Consider the following 23,189-nt stretch of genomic DNA (forward strand, 5'->3'; position numbering starts at 1 on the left):
TTTCGCAGATATTCCCTTGACTAAGATCTCTGAACAGCTCACGTTGCTCATCACAAAGTACTCAGATCTCCTTTTGTGTAACCGTGACATGTCATGACGTTCTGTGAGCTGACAACCGTTATCTTATTAACTGTTCAAGCACATACTACATTACATTTATTCACTTAGCAGACGCTTTGATCCAAAGCGAATTCCAAGCATGTTTTCATTTCAGTGTCTGTGCACGATATTTCAGTGTCTGTGTGCGATATTTCAGCATTGAGCCATACTGTCCTCTTCCTCACTCGAACGGTAAGGCAGGAGTCTGAGTCTGCAAGACCGCTCAGTTTAGCGTTGATACGTAGATGTTTGGGGTGGGTGTGCGTGTGTTTGTTTGTCCAGACGTGTGTGTGAGAGTTAATCCCAGATAAACAGGAGCATCCCATAATGAGTGTCCAGTGTTTGGGCCCCTGCTGGGCAGCAGGGTGGTGTGCTGATAAGAGCAGGGTAGGATCTGGGGGGGGGGGGGGGGGGGGCTGCTGGAGAGAGCCTGATCAAACAAAAAAAACACACTTCCTGTGTTTTCTGTTCCACAAACGTTTGCATGTCGGAGAGGGCGCCGTGTTGCACCGTTTTGATTCCCAAAGCTACTCAGTTGAACCGTTTTGCTCAAACACTGTCAACTGTCAACAGTGGTTACAAAACATTGGAACCACTGGTTGACACTGGTTTCGCGGCACGCATCCAGTCTTTCATACTCGTGATGAGTCACCCAGTGTTATGGAATATAACCGTGTCACATCCTCTTCTGACAGGAAGCAGCTGGGCCGCTGCTGGGTTTCTGTCCGTCACAGCCAGGGGGGAACTATCTAAGATATGGGCAGCTGTCAGTAAACAAGTCAGTTTCATCAACTCGGAACAGGGAACCTATTTAGATCAAAGAGGAAGAGTTGAAAATAGACTGGCAAAGGTGTTCACGTGGAGCTCGTGTGACGGAGAAAATAGCGGTCCAGGACCGCACCGTTTCAGTCGGCATGTGGCGCCGAGCCAGCAGGAGAACACATGAGGATCCATGCAGTCCGGAACAGTCTGGGGTGGGGACTGTTCCTCTCCCGATGGGGGGGAGGGGCTTGGAGGACAGATGGGGCTGACCCCCGACCCCGCACAGACACCACTGACCCATGAACCCCAGCCCGGGGCAGGCGCCATCTCGCAGGTCAGGGGTTTCCCCCTCCCGAAAAACCCACTTCCTGTGTCAAGTCGCGCCACGCCCCACTGGATTCCTTCATTTCCTGTCTGGCCTTGTCTACCTCAAGGGAACAGTTAGACGTATACACTGGCTGGTGCAGAGTCAGCAGAAAGTGATTGTCTCTATGTGTGTAAGGCAGTGCCGATCGTAGCACATTTGGTGCCCTAGAGCAAACCCCCCCCTTGGCACCCTTAGCGTGCTCCCCCTTGGCACCCTAAGTCACCCCCACGATGACAGGTACATGGTATCTCCCGCTTGTTCCCTTCACCTTAATCCATGCAGTTTCCCAGCCTCTCTTTTTTTTTAAACAGCCCAGCCTGTGCTGTTGGCATAGCGTATCACCACACACCCTTAGATCCCTTTCCTCTCCAGCAAGGCTCCTGGGTATTTATCCCAACACACTGCTAACTGCTTCCTAGCCGGTCATTTCCTCCTAATGAAGGTGATTTGGGGGTATCGTGTGCTTCTTAACTGATGCCCCGTGTTAATGTTGACACTTTTCCCCCTGGTGTGTTTGGGGAAGCTGAAGCCAGACTGGAGGAGGTAATGTGCCAGGCCCTGTCTGTACGCTCCATGGCCTGGGTCTCCCCCCCCTACACACACACACACACACACACGATGGCTGTCCAGGGGTCAGTGCGTTGTGCTGCGAGACCAGTCAGTCACATGCCCAGACCAGTCAGTCACATGCCCAGACCAGTCACATGTCTCACCGGCTGTGAGAATTGATGCCTAGATTGTGCTGCAACATGACGGCAGCATGTATTGAACCATCGTATTGAGTTGCCGATAAGACCGACGCCCAGTCCTGGGTAGCTGTTATGTGGACGTGTTACATCATCCTTACCGTGGCCTGAGTCTCCAAAGGTCATGACCCCTTGTTTCTGTGGAGCCTGATGAATACCACAGGCTGAGAGGAAACGGGAAACGACTCGATGAACAGGCTCTTCAGACACCTCACGAGCGCTTAGTCTTGTACAGTATAAAACAAGTCTTCAAACCATCATTTCACCTAAGATGGAGAAGAAGCACTATGATATGTACACAAGTAGCTGTAGATACCCAACTACATGTCAAGAACATCAAAATATGATATTTCTTAAGATGCTGATTAATATATCCTGAGGTGCCCTGGCCTGAAAGCCATCTGTACTTGTTCTGAAAGCATCTTGATGTATGTGTACTACAGTGACTGCATGCTCTTTTGCCTTTGAAGGTTTGCAGGATCCAGCCTGTCTCTGGAGGGGTTTATAGAACGCACCATTTGTAAGGAGCAAACTTTATTGACTCTGTCCTTCTGCCTGAGGTTGTACCACTGAGCTAGAGTGCTGTTATCTCCTCATTTGAAAGACAATCATGGAGATTCTGTTTGCTATTTACACGTCAAAGGAGGCCCTTGAAAGGGCCTGAATGCTTGTAGCCTGTGTGTTAAAGTCTGCAGTTCCCTGAGGGGGTTCTGGTTTGCTGGCCAGATCTGCACCCCCTCCCACCCCACCCCCCTGGACTGGTCAGTTTGTCAGTTTGAGGAAATAGCCATAAACTGGGGAGTTTTTTGTTGTTGCGATACTTACCGATTTCTACCCAGCATGAGGGTTAGATATGTCTTCTGGTCTGTTGTTGGCTTTGCATATATACTGTTGCTACACCAGTCTGTCTGAAGTGTGTTGTAGCTGGGAATGGGCCTGGACAGGCGGGTGATGGTGGTGGGGGGAGAAAGGGGGGAGAAAGGGGGAGGCCCCCTCCCTGGAGAAGCTGATCAATAACACCATCAGGTAGCAGATGGCATCCCCTAGGATCACAGTCTGTCTTCTTCAACCACCAGTTTCACTTTCGGGTCACTGAGACGCCTGCGTTGACCGTGCCGTGTACTGAAATGTTCCAGAACACTACGGCCTGGCTTGGTGCGGTGGGAAGCTTCCGGTCACGTGCCAATCTCTGCCAGGCCGTCAGGATGACTCTCCATCGCTGTTAAACATGATCCCCTCCACTCCATCTTGCCTCTACCTTGGTCGGCGAACTGCTGTACCAAGCGCACACGAACCTCGAAAAATTCAGTGCGGACGCACGCGCCAACACAAGTACCAACAGGTTACATATATGAATACGGTGACAGCGTGGTGATCTGTGTTGGCCTTCTGATGGCTTTGGGGCTCTTATTGATCGGGATGGATGTGCGTCAGCAGCCAAACAGCTGGGGGGGGGGGCGACGTGACGTCCAGGAGACGTCAGCAGAGGCTGGTTCACTCGGCCCTGACTGGCTGGCACAGGAGAAAGAGGAAATGGTTGATTCCCTCACTTGGATGGTTCCACTGTTTTTGTCTGTTGACCGTTGAACAGCCGTGCGAGAGGCATTTCCTGGGTTGGCCCGAGTCGCATTCTGTCCTGTGCGAAGAGATCCTGTCTGATGAATATGATTTCAGGTTGATACGACAAGACGGGCCGTCGTGTTAGAGTGAAAATGTACTTGAACTGTCACTTGGATTTGAAAATACTTCATCGCAAACTGACAGGCAATCCCTCTGAGAGGGTTATTGAATGATAAACGGAGTCGTTCATTTAATCCTGTCGCCCTTTAAAGAAGGCTTTGGCCTTGCCTCGGTAAAGCATCTGTCTTTTTCTCTGATGTGAGACAAAAAGCTATGCTAAGCGAGAGCTTTATACCAGGAATCAAGAATAAGATCTAAAGGACCACACAGACCTCACTCAGCCCATCTGTCCGCCCTAAAGCTCACTTTGAAACCGTTCAAAGACAGAAAGGGACTTTTGAGCCCTCAAGCCACCACGAGTTCTAAAAACCATTCCTATGGCGGAGCTTTGGCAAGGAGCTCCGACAGAGACTGCAGTGTGACATTGCTATTTCTTGCTGCGTGCTGCAGGAAGAAGGACTTATCGAGTTTAGCCGCATGACCACGGCTTCCTGTCGGTGAGAATGCTCCATTGTGTGAAAGGGCAGAATGCTGCAAATTATGATTACAGTGTGGCCCAAGCTAACTTCAAGGCCTGTAGCAAAATGGCTGACATGCTTCTGCTTTGTGGCGGTCAAAGCGCCTCTGGTCCGTTTTGGTTCCCTTCCCTTATCAGTCCGGGCCGGGAGTTCACTGGACTCAGTGGCAGCATTTCCTCTGGGTTCCCCTCACTTGACAGGTCGCTGAACTTCATGCGTGTGTGATTAGCCAATCTGGCTGAGGACGGCTATTTTAAGTCTCCTCCTCTGTTATCGCACGCGGAGTGTATGTTTGTTGCCCATTACAGTCATGTGCCCTGGCGGCTAATGAATGTCTGTTTCATTTTCCTGTGTTTACGTCTGCTTCTTCGGGTTGCCGAGGGATGATAATGTCGGCTCGGAATTCACCTCTGGGAAGTCGAGAGTGTCCTGTAGCGTGATCCCCATTGATCACAGACCTGCCCCTGACCATTTGGGCTGCTCCTCAGGAGGTGTGTGTTATGTGTTCGTCAAGCTGTCTTGGAGATGTTGGCTTACTTCCAGGGAAGCTGGAAGCTCCAGCCCAAGCCTGACTTCCTCAGGAAGATCTGTCACCGTGGAATCCCGTCCAGCTTCCAGATTCCTGCTTCCTGCTCCGTACCAGGACATCCTGACAGACAGGGGGAGCTCCACTGTTAGTAGAGGTCTGGTAGGGACTGCCAATGGCAAGGAGCACATTTCTGACCAGGCGCAATTGGAACATTCATATTAAACGTCCTTTCTGCTCTTTAGGGAGGACAGGTGTATTGTTGGTCTTGTGGAAATCGTCATTGACATGTACTGTCAGTGGGTACTCTCTTGACTCAGGTGATGTTATTACAGGTACCAGAATGGAGAAAGAGACTGTCTTTTGATAGTCAAAAACACCGTACAGAAGCAGCTGGATCCAGCCTACAGACTCAAGGTCAACCATACTGGCACACTGTCTCCTACGGTCTCCTGCTGTGGTTCACATCTCTGCATGTTGGCAAGCCCACAGTGTGGACGTGCTTGACAGAGCCCCAGTTGTAATGCATGTTGATATGTGGGGGCAACAGATGAGAATGTTGGCTGGTGTCAGAGAGAGGGCTTCTTTTTCAAACCTGCCCCTGCCTATCACAGTCACTGTGTTTCAGCCTGTGCTTAACCCACATGACGATGAAGGCCAGTGAGCCAGCCCTCTCACGTCCAGCTTGGGGCCTTTGACCAGATTAGACCCGCTCTGGGTTGTATGGAACTAACGCCAGACTGGATACGGCTGTTCTGAAGGTGGCAGCCAAGAGTGGGAGAACATCGGGGGATTTCTTCTTTACTTCTATTAATCACAATCAGTAGATCATCAGCCTTCTTTACTGTGATGTGTTGAATCTGTAACTTATATTGTGCGCTGATGATGTCACGGGCCAATGATGTAGCATCCGCCCGATTGGATAATGAACATCTGTTCAGCTGCGTGTTATCTTTGCTTCCTCAATTCGTTATAAAGACCGTCCTCTGACCTTCATGCCTCAGAGAGAGACTTTGCCACTATCACCGTGTGTTTGAACTGGTCATTATTCTTTTAGATACTGTCTCCAATCAGCCGTTTGTCTAATACTTCCAAAACCAAGAATCTATATACGGCCAGTCACGCCCCCCTTCAGAGATGGGGGACTTTCTACCACAAAAGTGACCCTTTGGAGCATTTGTAGAGGCTGCGTTTACTTCTGCAAGCCTTTTGGATTTTTCCGAATTCAAGCACTTTATGAGTACGGTCACAGTCATTTGAGTTATTGGTAAGCTAGCTTGTCATTAGGCTTCACTGTCATTGTGAAGCCAGACACTGTGCTGGTTTTCTCACGGTCCTGCCCTCAGATGTGGGCTACATATAAAAACCCATTAATACTTTTGTCCACGTTAATGGTCCTTTTCTGGGGACGATTGTGTTTTCTATTAGGAGAATTCACTTCCGAAGAGACTTGTATGGAGAGGTTGGGGCTTTCTAACTCTTTCCAGCAGTGGGCTTGGTTCCACCATTTCTGCTTGTGTTTATTCGCCGTCGTGGCGGCGAGGGGGGTGACATCACTCTGGGCCACATGCAGCCGACACACACAGACCAGCTGACTGGCCCTGTGTTCCTGCTGGACTTCTTCAACAGATTTGAAGGAGAGGAAGGGAGGGGGAATGGATCGAAATAGCCTGGTTTACACTGCAGAATCCACAAGACTCCGCGAGTAGCACTGCCCTCGTCCTGGTCTCTGGGGAAAACCTCGAAACCTCAGACAAAGAAAGACCGGTTCTCTGAAAAGAGATGTTTTTATTGATGTTCAACATTTTGTTTGGGTGATTTCAGCATTGCTTTCTGGGGCTTTTTCTAGCCACAGAGGCGTGGGATGTGAATCCTAGCCCACGAGCCAGCGGTATAGACTGAAGGAGCAGCCTCACTGTGTGAGTGTGACCCCAGGTTCTAAATGCAGAAGGCCTCAACCAGACCCACAGTTCCTCTTGGCCGCTGAGGCAGAGATAATTAGACACAGGTTTTACTGGACTTTTGGTATTCAGCGCTCAGGTCAAGTCTCGATCTCTCACTCAACCCCAACCACCCTCCCCCCCCCCCCACCACCAGACAGTTCCTGCCCTCTGAGAAGCTGCAAGGGACATCTTTTGACATATTTCCCCTGCGGGAGCGAGTCTCACCTCTCTTGAGGAGAATGTGTAAATGACCAGAGAAGAAACCCCTTGAAAGGTGAGGGTTCTAGAGATTCACACGAATCGCTGTGGCTACCAGAGCGTCTCTGGTGGTGAGGATTTGAAACGAGTTGTGTTGTAGACCTTAGCTATGGCTAGCCTCCTCTATGATACCAATGGCCTAAAATGACCTGTAGATCATGAGGGTTCCTTGTAGCAAACCAGCACCATAGCACCATCACCATAGCACCATCACCTCGTGACGAAGAATGTTTACGATGAAGTCATCATGGGTGACAACTGTGTTGATAGGACGATAAAAGCTCTGGATCGAGGCTCTGGTTTCCTCTCTTCTTTTCATCCAGACTTTAGAGCCCAACAGGCCCTCCAGCTGTCGGGATAAACACCCCCGTCATGCATGGGTTTGGTTTCAGCATTCTGAACGGGTGAATCGTGAGCGCGTGTGTCTCCTGCAACACGCGCAACATCGAGAAGGACTTTGTAGTGAGGTCCTTGTTATTGCGTCCGTGTCAATACGTCTCACGCAAGCGGTATGGATCGTTTCATCACGTCAGTGGTGGGTCAGCTGATGGAGGCTGTTGAAGTAGAAGGTTCTGGATTTCCTTCTGAGGTGGACAGCATCAGGTGTATGTCTGTTCGGGGTTTCCATTCCTCATCCCCCCTGGTCTGACTCAGCCGTTCCTGTCACAGAGCCAGGCCCAAGACAGAGGCTCTATATGTGCAACACTGAGGGGAAAACTGGCCCTTCAAACTCTTGACTAAAAGCCCCTGACTGTTGCTGCCATTGGATCTGCAGTCTGGCAAAGCATCTGGAAAATTCCTCAGTGTTATTCCACAGTCGAGGGGAGGGTGTTCGTATCCTTCGAGGTTAAGTTTTTATCAAGCGTATTCCTCAATGTGATTTTGTTAATGGCTCATATTTTCTAAAATACTAAACATTTCAACTGAGGACAGATCCTGGGTTTTTTGCCCGGCAGCTAGCTCACTGAATTCATGGAGATGGCATACAGCATAAATATCATATTCCCCCTTATTTCACTCGTCTTATGTTTTTAGCACGGTTCCAGACGCAACGTTAGAGCTACGGATGCTTGACTGTCCATAGCGCTGCTGAACCAAGTCCAATGCTCTCCAGCTCAGACAAGGAAACGGTTATTCTGACTCTGGGGCAAAAGAGTTCCTAAATATGCCGTTTAATATTCCGTGCATTTTGAAAGTACACTTCAGCTGAATGATGTATTTGTTTCTGGGTGCTTTGGCTTGTTTTGTCAGGAGGTCGAAACCTACTGTGTGGGCTACTGCTCTACTGTATGTGTGATGTGCCAGGTGTGTTGTGTGTTTGTGTTGTGTCTATCTCTAGGTTGCAGGAAAGGAGTATTCTCTGTGGGATGACTTCCAGGTCCGGGGCAGAGGAGATGCCCAGCAGGAAATGACCTTGGGAGAACTGCTCCGCCACATCAAGGTACTATGCAGTCTCCCTCCCTACACACATACAAACACACACACACACGTGCACTTGCTGATAGAGCTATATAGACTGTTAACATAGTTGTTCTCACATATGATGTGAAGAGTAAAGGACTGGAGTTTGGGGTGGGGGAGGGGGGGGGAGGGCGGGGGGTTGTGGTTAGCTCCTCGTGAGCAGGATAGCTGAGCGATGGCCCATCCCAGACTGAGACTGAAGGTACGTATGTGTGTTTGCACAACTGCAGGGGCAGACATTAGAGACATGTCTGAACGTGCATGTCAGTTTGCTAGATAATTCCTCATTGGATCCACGCTCCTCCGCTCCCTCCACATCCTGCCTTGAGTCATTTAGGTCAGCTGCATTGGCAGCGTCTCAACACAACATCTCCAAGCGGCGTAGCAAACTTGAATCTACTTGCCCTGAACGTAGAACTGACTTGTTGATTCATCCTTCCCATTTATTCGGTGGTTAAATTCACAAAAACAACATTGCATGTTTGGCTCCAGCACCCCCCCCCCCCCCCCCCCCCCCCCCCCACCCCCCCCCCCAGCCTCTGACCTGCAATGATCCACAAGTGTATTTGTGGAAGCTGTGGGTCATCCCTGGACAGTCGCTCACTGGACTCAAATGCAAATACAGTCTAATCTGCTCTATGCTGTGTGTAAACGTTCGATCCCTGGCATTTTCCTCGCAGGAGCAGCACCACTTGGAGGTCAGCAGCCTGTTTTATGGGAGTGCCGTGTTGTACGACGCCGGCCCCGCTCACCAGGAGAGACTCCTGCTGAGGTACGTCTCTCCCTGCAGAACCTGACCCGGCCTGAACCCGTCTGCTCTGTGTGGCGAGAGACGACGGAAGGATTCTTATCACCGGGACAGACACCAACATCAACACCACACAGGCACAAAAGCCAACACACACACCCCTCACACACACCCCTCTACATCCACACCAACAGACAGCAGCAGCGACAGTCCCTGTTTGTTTTGCGAGGCTAATGGCAGGATGAGCCACTTCCCCTTTGTGTCGGGACAGGGAGTGGCGACACTCTCGTCTCCGCGCTTCCTTTGCGTCCGTAACGGGAGGAGCGGAGAGGGGAAAGAGTTAATCCAGGCCGAGGCTACAGGATACCTGGTTGGCTCGTCTCAGCCCTCTTTTTTTATCGCGCCACGCTGGGGAGACTTTTCATAGCTCCGGGCTTCACGTTTCGACTGGGTCTTCTCCTGAATCTCTTCACCTCGCGTGTCTGTGCGTGTGTGTACACAGTGGGAGTAGCCTTCTGACGGCGTGCTCCTGTTTAAGTCTCGTGTTCATAAACGGGGCTCCGAACGGGTCAGGGTGAGAACGGGCCCGGTAGGTTGACCCTCTTCTTCTCCCTGTTCACACCGTGACAGGGTGTCCCATCTGCCTGTCCTCACCCCTCCCCCAACCCCCCTCCTCTCCACCTCCCTCTCTTCCTCCCGCTACTCGTCCCGTCTTCCAGTACGTGTGTTAGCACCTCACTCCCAGGAGAGTGCGTTGTGTCGGCTCCTTGTTGTTGAGGAAGCGGTGGGGGTGGGGTGTCGGGGGGAGATAGAGGGTCCAGAGGAGGCCTCATGACAGCAGGCATGGTTTGATAAATGCTCCCTTCGAGTCACATCCTGAGCTGGGCCTGCTTCCAGCTTCCATTGTTGATAGTCCTCCTGGGCTGTACGGAGGAGAGGGGAGGCAGCGATCGATCGAAGGGACGGGAAGCAGGCGTCTGTCAGAGCGCCACTTGTAGGCCACAGTCGACGAGGCACTGAAAATGATTTGTGGTGAGCTCTTGTCGTGTTTTTTTTTCGCGGTTCCATCGCGATGCTTCTCCTCGTCCCTCGGGGGACCATTCCCAAGTTGGATGTGTCACTCGGCAAGTCGGTCACCTACTGAAAAAAACGTTACCTCTGCTAGACAAATATGCACAAAAACACCATAAAAAGTATTAAAAAGAGGAGCGATGCTTTTTTGTTGTTAAAAGAAATGCAATCACACTACACGCCAAAGCCTGGAGCTGATGTGTTTTCTCTGTTGTGTGTTTCGCCAGCGTGTCTGACGTGGTGAGGAAGGTCACCAAGGCGGACCTCCCCGAGGACCTGCACATGCTGGAGATGTTCCCCTCCTTCGCCGAGGACGAGGACTGCGAGGTGGTGCCGCCCATCCACTACCTGCTCTGATGAGGTCATCGAGAGCGGACCGTGGAGACGAGGGGCGCGGACAGAGGAGCGGCGCACCCAGCTGTCCAACGCGGCACGTCATCACTCCCTCTGAAATGAACCTGTCAGGATCCAATTCTACTTCCTGAACTGTGAATCAATGTTGGTGCTTTAAATGATATGTTTCAACCTTTTTAGTAGGGAAAAAGATTAATCTGTTTTCATTTACGTATATATATATATATATATATATGATGGGTTTGGTTTTTAAATACTAAGATGTCAAAACTGGTTCCTGCTGGACAGCATTTGTAATATTGATAGCCCAGCCTTATCTCGCCATCACCTCAGCCAAGCAGCTCCAAGTGAAATGGAGGTCGAGCAGGTAATCGACACCTTTCCTGGAAAACGCCCTCCTACAAGAACCAGCATGGAGTCCCCCAGTCCTCCAAACCATCGCCCTGATCCATCCATCCCCTCGAAGCATGCGAAATGACGGTAATTAAACGGACGTGTGCAAAGCATTTAGTGGCATTACCATGCTAAGGTAAGACCAGATGTGTTGAATTGCACCAGATATAGAGTGGTGGAAAGAGAGAGAAGGGGGGCGGGGGGTCCTTGCCTAGCCAGCCTCGACCGCTCCATTATGGGTGCTTATCAACTGTGGCTGTGGGTAATACCAAGCGACAGATGCCGCGGCAAGGTCTGCCATCTGCAGTTCTGCGTGCGGGTCCTCTCAGTGTCTGTGCAGCGGGCTGTGGACACATGCCAGGGGCAGACGGATTAGATCAGCTGGGGGGGGGGGGGGGGGGGGGGGGGGGGGGGGGAGGAGGGGGGCGTCCAGAGCTAGCCAGCGGCAGATCGACCAGGGTGTTGGTGCTGTGGCTCCAACCGTTAGTGAACCCTCTGACAACGGTTGTTGGGTCAGTACCAAACCCCCATGGTCCACACACACACACACAGCGAACCACATCTGGGAAGTGATCCAGGCATGAGGTCAGGCAGCCTCCAGATCTTCTGGAGGCTGAGGGAGGGGGGGTGGGGGGGGGGGGTGGATGTGGCCTTCCTCCATGCTCTGAGATGTAAACATCTCTGTGTTGATGTCAGCTCCAGGGGGAGCAGGCTGCCTCCTCTGTCAGACCAGCACGGTTATCTCACCAACATCCCCCCCCCCCCCCTCCCTCTCCTCAGATCTGGGCGACTGTTTAAATACCGCAGACTTGTATTCTGATGCTGAAAAACAATTCTTTCACTGATTGAAAAAGGTATTTCTATGGTGTTTTCTATCTGAACTGAATAAAAGCTGTTGACTAGCACGTTGTGATCTGGGTGTCCTTGGAGACCAGATAGTTCATGGTAACAGCCTCCTTACTACTAGCTCCATTCAGCACAATGGATTTATACCTGTTCATGTGCAAATCATGACTACACCAGGAACTACACCCATTCTTCCATTTGTATTCAAATGCCTGTATACAATGGTCAATCGAACAACCCAACGTATTTAGTTCCTTTTTGAGTGTATGAAGTGTTTCAGAAGTGAGGTTAGCAGTACAGGCACTACAGAACTAGCATATGCTGTCTGGTCAGAGTCTAAGTCCGTAAAGAAGCTTTACGTGGCCTAAGCAGCAACCATTTGAACGGCACATAAAAATGGCAACAAACACATTTTCATATTAAATAAAAACATTTTTTATTGCAACGGTTTCAACGACACCGAAATACGAACAGCATATAAAAATAAAAATATCCAACGGCATACGGTATTCGAATCCGAGAAAAGTCCGTGGCGATAGCACCCCTCAGATATACCCGATGATGTCATTGCATATGATGGGCTGCCGACTGCCCGTGGTCATGAGGGCGGTGAACCCGGTAGAAGTCCGTCTCCAGTTCGTGCAGGCCCGTGTGGGACTGGTGGAAGAAGGGCTTGCGTGGCTGGAAGCCCACGGGGCAGGACATGCGCTTGGGAGCGGCCGCCTCCCTGCTCACCCTGGAGCAGTCTGCCGGTCGGGCCCTCACCTCCACGCTCTTCGACAACCCCGCCAGCCTCCTGCGCACGTTGACCAGCAGCTCCTTGGCCATGCGCCGGCCCGCGTTGGGCTTCAACTCTGCCGGCTCGGGACACTCGGGCAGGTCCATCCAGTTCTTGATGAGGTCCGCGAAGCTGTTGTCCCCCAGGACCAGGGGCTGCCTGTTCCTGCTGCGACTCAGCAGAGACGCCGTCCAGTCCTCGGGGTCGTCGCTGGCCTCGAACGACGTCCAGCGCTCCAGGCACGCGTCCGACGTGGACTTGGGGCGGACCCGCCCGCCGGAGCCCCGGTTGGTGCGCAGGCAGGCGGACGAGGACACCCGCACGTTCCTGGTCCTCCGCAGCACCACGCCCTCGTCCTGCCACGACGCTTCGGAGTAGCCCGAGTCAAACTCCAGGCTCTTCTCGCTGCCGGGGGAACCTCGCGGCGACAGACGCCGACAGCCCTCCTGCTCGTGCTCCCCTTCCTCCACGGGGCTGGCCAGGCAGCAGGCCGAGTCGTAGGCGCTGGGCTCGCTGGCCGCCTCCGAGGCACGCAGGCGGGTGAGGCGGTCTCGCTGCGCCGCCCGGCGGTGGCATAAGTGGGCGGGGGCGAAGGAGCGGCCGGAGGGGTCGCTCAGAGGCCTGCTCATCTGCTTCAGGTCCTGCAGTGACCTCATCACGTGCTGGACCTGCTCCCGCAGGCAATCTCCCGAGTCACCTAGACACAGCTACAGAGCAACACAGGAGATAAAAAAAAGGGTTAGACCCAGCCACATACACAGCCAGCCTACTATTTCATTTACTACACAGTCTGTCGATACAGTTCAGCTCTGTTCTATCTTCTGAAGGTTTGATATATTTGGGGTCTTTTTTCCCCAGCTTTATTGGACAGAGACAGATAGACGGGGGAAAGAGGGGAAGCCATGTGGATCGGAACACCGTGTTAGGTCCTCAGCCCATATGGGACTCGCTCTACACGATGAGCCACCGCTGTTGCCCTGCCTGTTGTATCGTTCTGGTCCCTGCAGCCCCTTGACAACTTCCTAACGACTGGCTGAGATCAAACCAGAGCAGCTCCCCAGCTCTGCTCCCCCAGCTGGTTTTCTCCTCCAGGGCTCCACCACATCAGCGGGCCCAGACATTCCTGTGGGGCCCAGAGCAGCTTTCTGGAGCAGGCTGCTCCTCCTGCCCCACCAGAGAGCATGGCTCTGTGAAACGGGATTCCCAAGAGATCCCCCCGCTCCACTTCTGTACAGCATGGGGAGGAAGCTGGACCTGCTACACTGAGGGTTCCTAAAAGGAGCTCCGATGTGTGCCTCCTACACACTATTGCACAGGGGTGGGCCAATATTCTCCACAGGATGTGACATCAACTCAGGAACTGGGATTACACAATAGGCGCAGGAACCCCCCTTGGATGAATAATATACCCGTCGTCAATTCACATATTGTCAGTCATACTGATTGAGTCACACTATGACTATCAAGGAATGAGGATTTGATGTTGTGTAAAATAGACACGCAGAGCAGTTCAAATGTCGAAGATGGCCCTAACGACGTTCCCCGTTGAACGAATGACTAACCCCGTGGGAAACACGTTATCCGCTCATGTTTTCTGCAACACTTGTTTGGTGCGTTTCCATGTGTAAGGCCATGCTCGTTAAAGTTACAGACTCCAGCAGTGCAGTCTCCTAAGGCCAGTTTGCAGACCCAGGGAGAGGGGTGAGTGCCCATGGCCTGATGTTATCACAGCTGTGGGATCTCAACCATTTGGCACCAGAGGGGAGCTCTCGACAGACTCACAGAGACCTTCACACCTACTACCCACCACCAACAAGTCTACAGTCCTCCATATCTCTAACGAAACAGCGTGGGGGTCTGTTTATGCTTTGAATCACACAGACAGTAGACTTTTAGAGCACGGGCAACACAGTTTGTCTGATAGGCTATCTAAAGAGGCGTTCTAGGATCCTAATCGCCATGTTTCAATTAAGTTTCAATGCCATTGTACTCGCCTGGTAATCGACTGTTGTGATCATGCTCAGAGCCATGAATCACATTGATAGCAATCCTCTTACTGTGTTCTATATCACTATATGATATACCTTAAAAGCATATCAACATTACAGTAAGGAATGAAGGACCCTTAGAACTGGAACTGACTTGCTGCCTTTTGACCTACAGAGTGCACCTCCTCATGCAGGCCTATGTCACTTAATGCAAAGTTACAAATGCGTGGTGCATTTCGGTGCAAGCCAAGCACGCGTCTCTCTCCCGACTGCACAGCCCTAACTCGCAGTATTATTCAGTTCCCTGTTGCTGTTATTTCTTAAACAAAATTAAAAAAGTAATAAACGTGGAAAGACTCACCATCGCTTTCACAGAAGTGTCTGGCTTTCAATTAATTATTTATTCCTGTAAAACAATTCAGCTAATATTACACAAGGCTCCAAACATGTTGTTAGATAAATAACACGTATATCTTTAACATTTAAAATGTCTACAAGTGTTACACAATTGTACTCAATGGCACTTACGTTTATATGCTGCACTCCGTGGACGTTTCTAGTAAATCCACAATTGTTTTATCGTAGTTGATGATGTTCTTCTCTGACAACCCCCCAACAGTGGCTCATGTGCTGACTGCATGGAGAGGGTCTGAGTCTGACAGTGTTTTGTTGGTACTGATCCTTCCCTTTTTGAGCCAGTTAGCGATCAGTGGAATCAGCCAATAGCAAAGCGCCTGAAACAAGAGTCCTCTTAAGTTCTGTGTACTGCATCTAAACATCAGAACCCCTCGCATCATCGTTTCTACTAGAAATATAATTATTTACTTATTTCAACATTTTTCTGAAGTCTACTTGTTTGCTTCATCTGCCTGACACTTAAAAGTGAACACTGTTTAGTTAACATTAATGAAACATCTTATATCGTCCATTAAGGATTACTTACAGATTTTGTTGATGAGACAAATGGGTAAATTAGGTGGTATGTTAACCAATAATTCTATAAATGTACAGTATTCAGCCTTGAGCTGATACAAAGCCTGAGTACTACAATTTGGCCAACACTTTGTGTAACCTGCCACCTTGTGGATATCTTTGGATAGCAGTCATATTAGCAAGTTCACTTGAGCTATGCATAGCAAGCTAATGTGTCGTGATTTGCAATATCATTTTTTGCTCAGCGGAAGCTTTTGGTAATACTGGGTGGCACCCTCTTGCATAAACAGTACTAGATTAGTTATATTCTCCAGAAAAGATTTATTCTTTATTCCAGTTTGCAAAGTGCAATTATTTGTCTTTGTCAGGTGTGAATAGCAGATGAATACAACTGTCCACTGTCCACTCGTCTATGTACAATTAATTCATTTTCCTGTTTTAACATTTGCAGAGCCTTATGAAAAATCATATTACATGTGAAAGTAAAATATCAACAATATGACATGAAATCCGCAAAATGACCTTCCTAAAGACACTAAACTGAAGCCTTTCGAGATCAAGTGATTTATCTTTATTTACATTAAACAATTGTTTATGTTATGTGATATATACCAAAAGACTATCATAATTAATCACCTTGTACTTCTGTCTCATCTGTGTGGTCTATTTAACTCTTCATAGGTCATGTGAACAGAATTGGAGTAAAAATAGCCCTAATTCACACTATGGACAAAGCAAACTTTGAAATAACAGGTGTAAACAGATATCAAGGCACAAACATACTGTAAAATACTTGGAATAAAGCCAAAAGAGAAGAAATGTTAGGATCATACATATATTAAATATAATTTAAAAAATCTTTAAGATATTATGTTCAAAGTGATACAGTACATTTCTTGTTTTCTTCTCGTAAGACATTATTTAAGGAATGTTACTGTGATTGTGAGGAATACAGACCCACACGTATGGTCATGTCTGGACAGTCATGCAGAACATATGCGGTATAGTACAGCTACCAATATCAGCTTTGTGTAAACATCATTAAAAATCCCCTCGATCCATTTTTTGTTCTCCATGCTTGTTGGTTTGTATTTTCACTTTAAAAAATAAGCTTTACGCAATGAAATATCTCCTAATATGCAGCACTAATCTGTTAAAGTAGGTGAATGCATGAATAGAAAAGATGTTTATCTAACCTTTGATAATACTTTGAAACAATAAAGGTAGAGAATGATCAGATTAATTCCAGAGTTGGGAGATCCATAACAATGTTAACCATAGCCAATTAAATATCTATAATACAACAGAAGAAAAAAAAACACACGAAGATCAAATCAATCATGGGAGGACAGGACATAATGGTTGGGATTTAGTGATAGTTTGGTCCCCCCCCACGCACACACAAACACTACCCCCCCCCCCCCCTCCACCCCCCCACTCAGTCCATTCTTGAGATGTCCTTGATAGAAGCAGGAAGAAGCGTCCGGTGCCCGAGCGGTCGGTCATGATGTGTCCTTGTTGTCCTCCAGCAGGCTCCAGAACTGCTGCCTGATCCTGGAGGGAGGAGAGACACAAGGATCAGCCTGCTGACTCTGACGACAGACCCAGACGCCCATTATATCATACAGGGCCAATGACAAGTCTCAGTTTAGTTGAGCACCACTTCGGCACAAAGAGCTCAATAAAGCGAGCTCATTTCAGAGCTCAGTCCCATCCGTTAATTGCTGATTCACGACACTCCTATTCCTGTTTAATGTCATGTTTAATGTCAGTCATATTTAACGTCTTCAAGATGAGAGCAATCTGATGCAAATGTGTATTTGCCTTGCATGCATACAAATTTAGATTTATTTGGGTGTTTTGGACTCTGTCGCCCTCTATCGTTTCTGATTGGGAACTGCATGAGTGAGATCAACATGTAGCCATCACATCTGTAGTCAGTCCCCTTGACACCAGAGACACCATATCACGAGGTGGGGTTCTCACCGGTTACGACTGACCAGGCTTCTAGAAGAGTCCGCAGTCCTTCAGGTTGTTCTTGATGATGACGTCGGTGACGGCGTCGAAGACAAACTGCACGTTCTTGGTGTCGGTGGCGCAGGTGAAGTGGGTGTAGATCTCCTTGGTGTCTTTCTTCTTGTTCAGGTCCTCGAACTTGGTCTGGATGTAGCTCGCCGCTTCGTCGTACTTGTTGGCTCCTGGGTGGCGAGAGATCCGAGCGTTAGGGTCGAATCGTCCGCGTTGTCGTTTCGCGACATGAAGGGGGATGCAGACGTAAGCATTTGATCCCCCCCTCCCCCCGCCCCTCCTTTTACCCCTCTGTAAAGCACATTGTGTTGCCTCCTGGTATGAAATGCGCTATGGTATAAATAAAGTTGACCATTGACAATAGTGTGCCGGCTGTCCCAGTGTATACAGGGCTTCCTGTGGAAGGGGATCAGCTAGGTGCCGAGGCTTACAGTAAGAGCTTGTGAATGAAGGTAGCATACCTGAGTACTCTGGGAAGCAGATGGACAGGGGGCTGTGGGTGATCTTCTCCTCAAACAGGTCCTTCTTGTTGAGGAAGAGGATGATGGAGGTCTCTGTGAACCACTTGTTGTTGCAGATGGAGTCAAACAGCTTCATGCTCTCGTGCATGCGGTTCTGACGGAGAGAGGGGGCACCGAGTCACCATCGAGGACCATTTAACTTGAGATGAGAAACATATAACGACCACCAGGGGGCAATACAACTCAAAAAACCCTAAAGGGAAGGCTTTCGGGAGAAGAAGCCATTCTCCATCATCTCGCTGCGGGAGCTGAGCCAAACGTATAGCATGCGTATGCTGCGCGCGTGTGCGTGTGCGCTCTGGTTTAGCTGTCTTTTGTCCTCACCATCTCCTCGTCCTCCGCCAGCACGAGGTCATAAGCGCTCAGCGCCACACAGAAGATGATGGCCGTGACTCCCTCGAAGCAGTGGATCCACTTCTTCCTCTCGGACCGCTGGCCGCCCACGTCGAACATCCTGCGGGGAGAAAGAAGGGAGGGGGGGGGGGGACAGAGGGGGAGAGGGGGAGGAGAGGGGGGGAAGGCACGCAGAGAGCAAGTTTGAGTGAGAAGTCGAGGATAACCGAGGCGGTGGAGACGGCGAGAGCGGGGGATAGGAGACGAGGTTGAGGGTGACGTGGAGCGCGTGGCCCTTGGCGTGAACATTTCGTCGAGTTGCTGAGAGGACAACGGGGGGAGGGGGGGGTTGTGAGGAGAGGAGAGGGGGGCTGCATTAGCGGTGCCGCGATGAAGATTCACCGGGTCGGTCGTGACAGGCCAGGCCTCGGCTGGAGGGAGGGAGGGAGGGAGCAGAGAGCAAAGGATGCAGGGGAACGCCACGGGGGCGGACGAAGGCCTCCGCAGGTCGCCTGTGACGGAAGGTAAAGGTCCGAGCAGGAAGTGAGTTGATCTGGAGACCGGTCCCATTTCTGCTTATCTCAGTGGAGGATCCTCGTTTTCTGTGAGGCTGTTTACTCCCGGCAGACCAGACCCTAATGCTCGAGAAACCCCCGAGGATCTACGATGTATTGTACGCGCCTACAGCTCTTATCAGCCAAACCTTGCATCCATGTGTCCCGGAAACCAAACGTATCGTTTCATCCACTAATATAGCGTGTTCGTTTTCGATCTATCTGTGTATTTGTCTGTCCTCATATCCCTATTTCCATCTACAGAGAGCGCGAGGACCTTTCCACAGGAACACTAACCATCGGATTTGAACGAAACCATTCAAACCGAGGAGAGGAGGGGGAAGGGAGGGGAGGACAGAAGAGCAGAGAGACAGAGGGGAGGGGGGGCTGTCTCACGGCACAGAGAGGCAGAGAGGCAGAGGGGAGGGGGGAGGGGCTGAGATACACTTCCTGCCCGGTCTGAGACGCTGCACGTCCGACACCGACACTGTCTCCATGACGCCGACGCTAGTCGAGACGCGGTGGGACTAAATCGCCTTTCACCAGAGTGGATTCGGGAACGCACGGCGCGGGGGCGGACGTGAGGCCACGCCCCTGAGCGAAGCGTGTCGGCGTTCGGATGGATGGAATGCTGAGAGCCCTCACTTGAAGTGCAGATCCTTAAAGGTGAAGTGTGTCTCCACGATGCCGGTGGTCTTGACTCGGGTGCGCAGCACATCCTGCTGAGAGGGGATGTAGTCGGCTTGGGCTATCCTCTCCAGGTCGTTCAGGTAGCTGTGGAGGACAGGGACACAACAATGACACAACCGCACACACACAATCACACACGCACACAAGCACGCACAATCACACGCTCACACGCACACAAGCACGCACAATCACACGCACACACGCACACAAGCACGCACAATCACACGCACACACGCACACAAGCACGCACAATCACACGCTCACACGCACGCAAGCACGCACAATCACACGCACACACGCACACAAGCACGCACAATCACACGCTCACACGCACGCAAGCACGAATGCATACACGCACTCGTTCACACCTTTATTCGCCCACCCACACCCGCCGCGATTCTCCACATCGCACTGCGTGACAGACTGAGACTGTCAGTAGCCTGTGGGGAAGAATACAATCTTCCTGAATGCTTTCAGTGGGCTGGTGTCGGACAACAATGACAGCATGGCCCAGTCCAAGACAGCTGCTATCAACGCAGAGCGCTATAGTCTCGCTGCTCCGTAAATAGTCCTGCTGGACTACCGAGGCGGTGTGCCTGGACCCATTCTCTCCATGGGTGACTCTCAGAGGACACATTGCTATGGCAACGTGCCCCTGCTTTCCTCTTTCCCGCTCCGCTCCAGTGGGTTTTACTTACGGCGTCTTCACATGGAGGACTCGTTTGAGCCTCCTGCGGCGACTCCCAGAACAGTCACTGGGAGCCGGCCCACCAATCAGGCCTTCACGGTGAGATCAATGACAGAACAAAGATGCAGACCGGGATTATTGATCCGCAAAGACCAAATGACCTGATCAGTCGCCCCCCCCCCGCCCCCCCCCCCCCCCCCCCCCCGCCCCCTCCAAAGCAGTACTGATATGACAGTTGAGATGAGGAAATAAACGTCAATAATCATTAGGAGCCTCCATCTCTGTGTGTCTGCATCGGTGTTTGTCTCCCTCCCTCCCTGTCTCCCTGTCTCCCTCCCTGTCTCCGTCCCTGTCGCCGAGCAGACAGTCTGCAGGATAGCCATGGGGAGGCCCTCTCCACCGTGCACGTCGCTCCATGCAGGACCCCAGCCCCGCTCCGCTTACATAAGCATGGCGTCATCGGCGTTGGCCAGCTGGGAGCGTGGACGGCCCAGTCAAGCGTTCATGGACAGACATGGAGACAAGATGGCTGCACCACATCTCCTGTCCACTCATGCAGAAGATCTCACTAGGGAGGACGCCTGACACTGCGGAAAGGGAACGAGAGCCAAGCACCGTCGCAGTCCAATACCCGTCAATACTAACCCCTCGGGTCAGCTCTGCCACGTCGTACATCGCGAGACGCGATCCATCGGATGTGAACCCGGGGGGGCTGTTCATAGACCAACCGCAGAGATTCCATGCTAACTAGATTAATAATCCCTTGGCCGTGTGCTGAGGCTCTGTCTTGTATAACACCGTACGTTCCTGCTTGGCTCCAGAAACTCATCAATGGTTTGTCTGCCTGCCTACCTGCCTGCCTGCCTGCCTGCCTGCCTTGGCAAACGTTAAAGCAACTTGCTAACAGCAGAATGGAGAAGGAGATGAGAGGAGAGGAGAAGGAAGGGAGGACAGAAGAGCAGAGGAGAGGAGGGGGAAGGGAGGACAGAAGAGCAGAGGAGAGGAGGGGGAAGGGAGGACAGAAGAGCAGAGGAGAGGAGGGGGAAGGGAGGACAGAAGAGCAGAGGAGAGGAGGGGGGAAGGGAGGGGAGGATAGAAGAGCAGAGGAGAGGAGGGGGGAAGGGAGGGGAGGACAGAAGAGCAGAGGAGAGGAGGGGGAAGGGAGGGGAGGACAGAAGAGCAGAGGAGAGGAGGGGGAAGGGAGGGGAGGACAGAAGAGCAGAGGAGAGGAGAGGAGGGGGAAGGGAGGACAGAAAAGCAGTGGAGAGGAGGGGGAAGGGAGGGGAGGACAGAAGAGCAGAGGAGAGGAGTGGAGCAAAGAGGAGCTGTCTCGCTTCAGGCTTTCTCTATTGGATCAATACAAACGAGAACAATACAGTGTGTAGAATATAATAAACAAGTGCAATAACGGAGTGTCCATATGGCAACCTGGCCATGGATATTAAACAGGCCTGATTAAACCTGATAGCACACTGACAAGCAATCTATCAGTCCTAACCCCACCGTGTGGTAAACACCTGGCGCTCCGCAGTCAAACCTAACAATCGATTAATTCTCTTCACGCTTTTTTGCCGTCATAAAAAAAAATTGGGAAATCGTGCAACCAAAGCAATTTGTGAACCTGTGTTCGAAAGATACTTGGCTCGTTCCCCAGCTTAAATGAAGGGGTAAAAATGGCTGATGAGAAAGAGAGGAGATTTAGTTGCCGGTTTCACCGTTAGTCCCCGGGCAACATTTACATTTATAGTGGCGAGTCGCCGAGCGAGGGGTGGGGAAGGTTTAAAGAGGAGGAGGGAAAGGAGGGAGAAGGTGGTTATTGAGAGTCACCAAGCGTACCGCTTCCTTCAAAGAGGTTCCATCGAAAGTCATGCCTGTCACTCAGCCTGTAGGGGGAGCATGTCCGAAAGTCCGGCCGGCGCGTCATTAAAAACCCCCCTGCGTACCACCCTCAAACCACACACAAGCCTCTGGGACTTCGTGACCTACGGCAGCCGTCACGCGGCTAGGTGTGCTAATCCTCGTGTGGAATCATGCATACAGCCGTCACGACATGCCGCACCAGTGAACACACACACACACACACACTCACTATGCGGCCGAGTCGTTGAGCTGGTACTCGCGGGAGCGCGTGAAGCAGCCCTGCACCCCGCTGTCAGCCCACAGTCGCTGGATGACGTTGGACAGCTCCTCAGGCAGGATGCCCTGCTCCTCGGCAGCCGCCGACAGGGCGAACAGCTGGCGCGCGTCGTCCTGCAGGGGGCGGTGTGGGGGGAAACGGCGGCGTTGTTAGGAGAGAGAAATCGAAAACGTTAGAGGTCCTCCCAGTTTCTTAGGAGGACTGAGAGGGCTCAGGTCACTGCTAGGGGCACGCAGCCGTCTGAGCTTGGCACTGAGAGTGTCGACGCCCCTCGAGGTCTTGATAGAACTGGGAAAGACACAGCGTTTATGTTAGAAGTGACGGATGTGGCTCTCCAGAGTGAATTTAGTGAAGGATCCGTGATGAATCGTTGTCAAAACATGCTATCCCCATGGTCTAATAAGAACAGACAATCTCCACTGTTCAAACGGCTGGTGAGGCAAAATATATGGTTGAATGTGGTTGAGGTGGCTGGTTGCTTGGCCAAATCATAAATAATGTAGGCTGGTAATAACGTCTGTCAGTGGTAGCAGGGAGAAGCCCGTTGGGAAATAGTCTCATTCTCCTCCATCCATCTGTACTGGAATTAGACGGGGAACAAACAGGATAATAGGGTGGGGGTCAGTCCTGTAACAGCCCGGTCACTGCTAGGATAATGAGCTGTGGTCACACATACACAGTTGTAAACACGGCACACAGGACCACACACACACACACTGTTCCATGGAAATATTCATACCCAGAGAATGTAGAGCATTCTGTCTCCT

At 51.1% G+C, this 23,189-nt stretch overlaps 3 protein-coding genes across 3 annotated transcripts; 1 reads left to right on the forward strand and 2 right to left on the reverse strand.

Moving 5' to 3' along the window:
* The first annotated feature begins 7,274 nt into the window (after positions 1–7,274).
* Positions 7,275–10,807, forward strand: LOC124465338 (ubiquitin-like modifier-activating enzyme 7). Its single transcript, XM_047017062.1, has 3 exons — positions 7,275–8,340; positions 9,041–9,132; positions 10,407–10,807. Exons 1-3 carry the CDS (start codon positions 8,308–8,310, stop codon positions 10,534–10,536), a joined length of 255 nt encoding a protein of 84 aa, XP_046873018.1. The 5' UTR covers positions 7,275–8,307; the 3' UTR covers positions 10,537–10,807.
* A 1,376-nt stretch (positions 10,808–12,183) lies between these two features.
* Positions 12,184–15,621, reverse strand: LOC124465337 (PAK4-inhibitor inka2-like). Its single transcript, XM_047017061.1, has 3 exons — positions 15,067–15,621; positions 14,900–14,944; positions 12,184–13,257 (listed from the first exon to the last, which is right to left on the reverse strand). The coding sequence occupies exons 2-3, from the start codon at positions 14,900–14,902 to the stop codon at positions 12,337–12,339; spliced, it is 924 nt and encodes a 307-aa protein (XP_046873017.1). The 5' UTR covers positions 14,903–14,944; positions 15,067–15,621; the 3' UTR covers positions 12,184–12,336.
* Positions 15,622–16,190: 569 nt separating this feature from the next.
* On the reverse strand, positions 16,191–22,553 carry LOC124465339 (guanine nucleotide-binding protein G(i) subunit alpha-2-like; the record flags this gene model as incomplete). Its single annotated transcript, XM_047017063.1, has 6 exons — positions 16,191–17,025; positions 17,458–17,669; positions 17,961–18,114; positions 18,345–18,474; positions 19,553–19,681; positions 22,375–22,553. Coding segments are annotated over 5 exons (783 nt in total), but the record flags the coding sequence as incomplete, so codon positions are not given.
* Between the last annotated feature and the right edge of the window lie 636 nt (positions 22,554–23,189).

This window comes from Hypomesus transpacificus, unplaced genomic scaffold (genome assembly GCF_021917145.1).
Source record: "Hypomesus transpacificus isolate Combined female unplaced genomic scaffold, fHypTra1 scaffold_477, whole genome shotgun sequence".
Lineage (NCBI taxonomy): Eukaryota > Metazoa > Chordata > Actinopteri > Osmeriformes > Osmeridae > Hypomesus > Hypomesus transpacificus.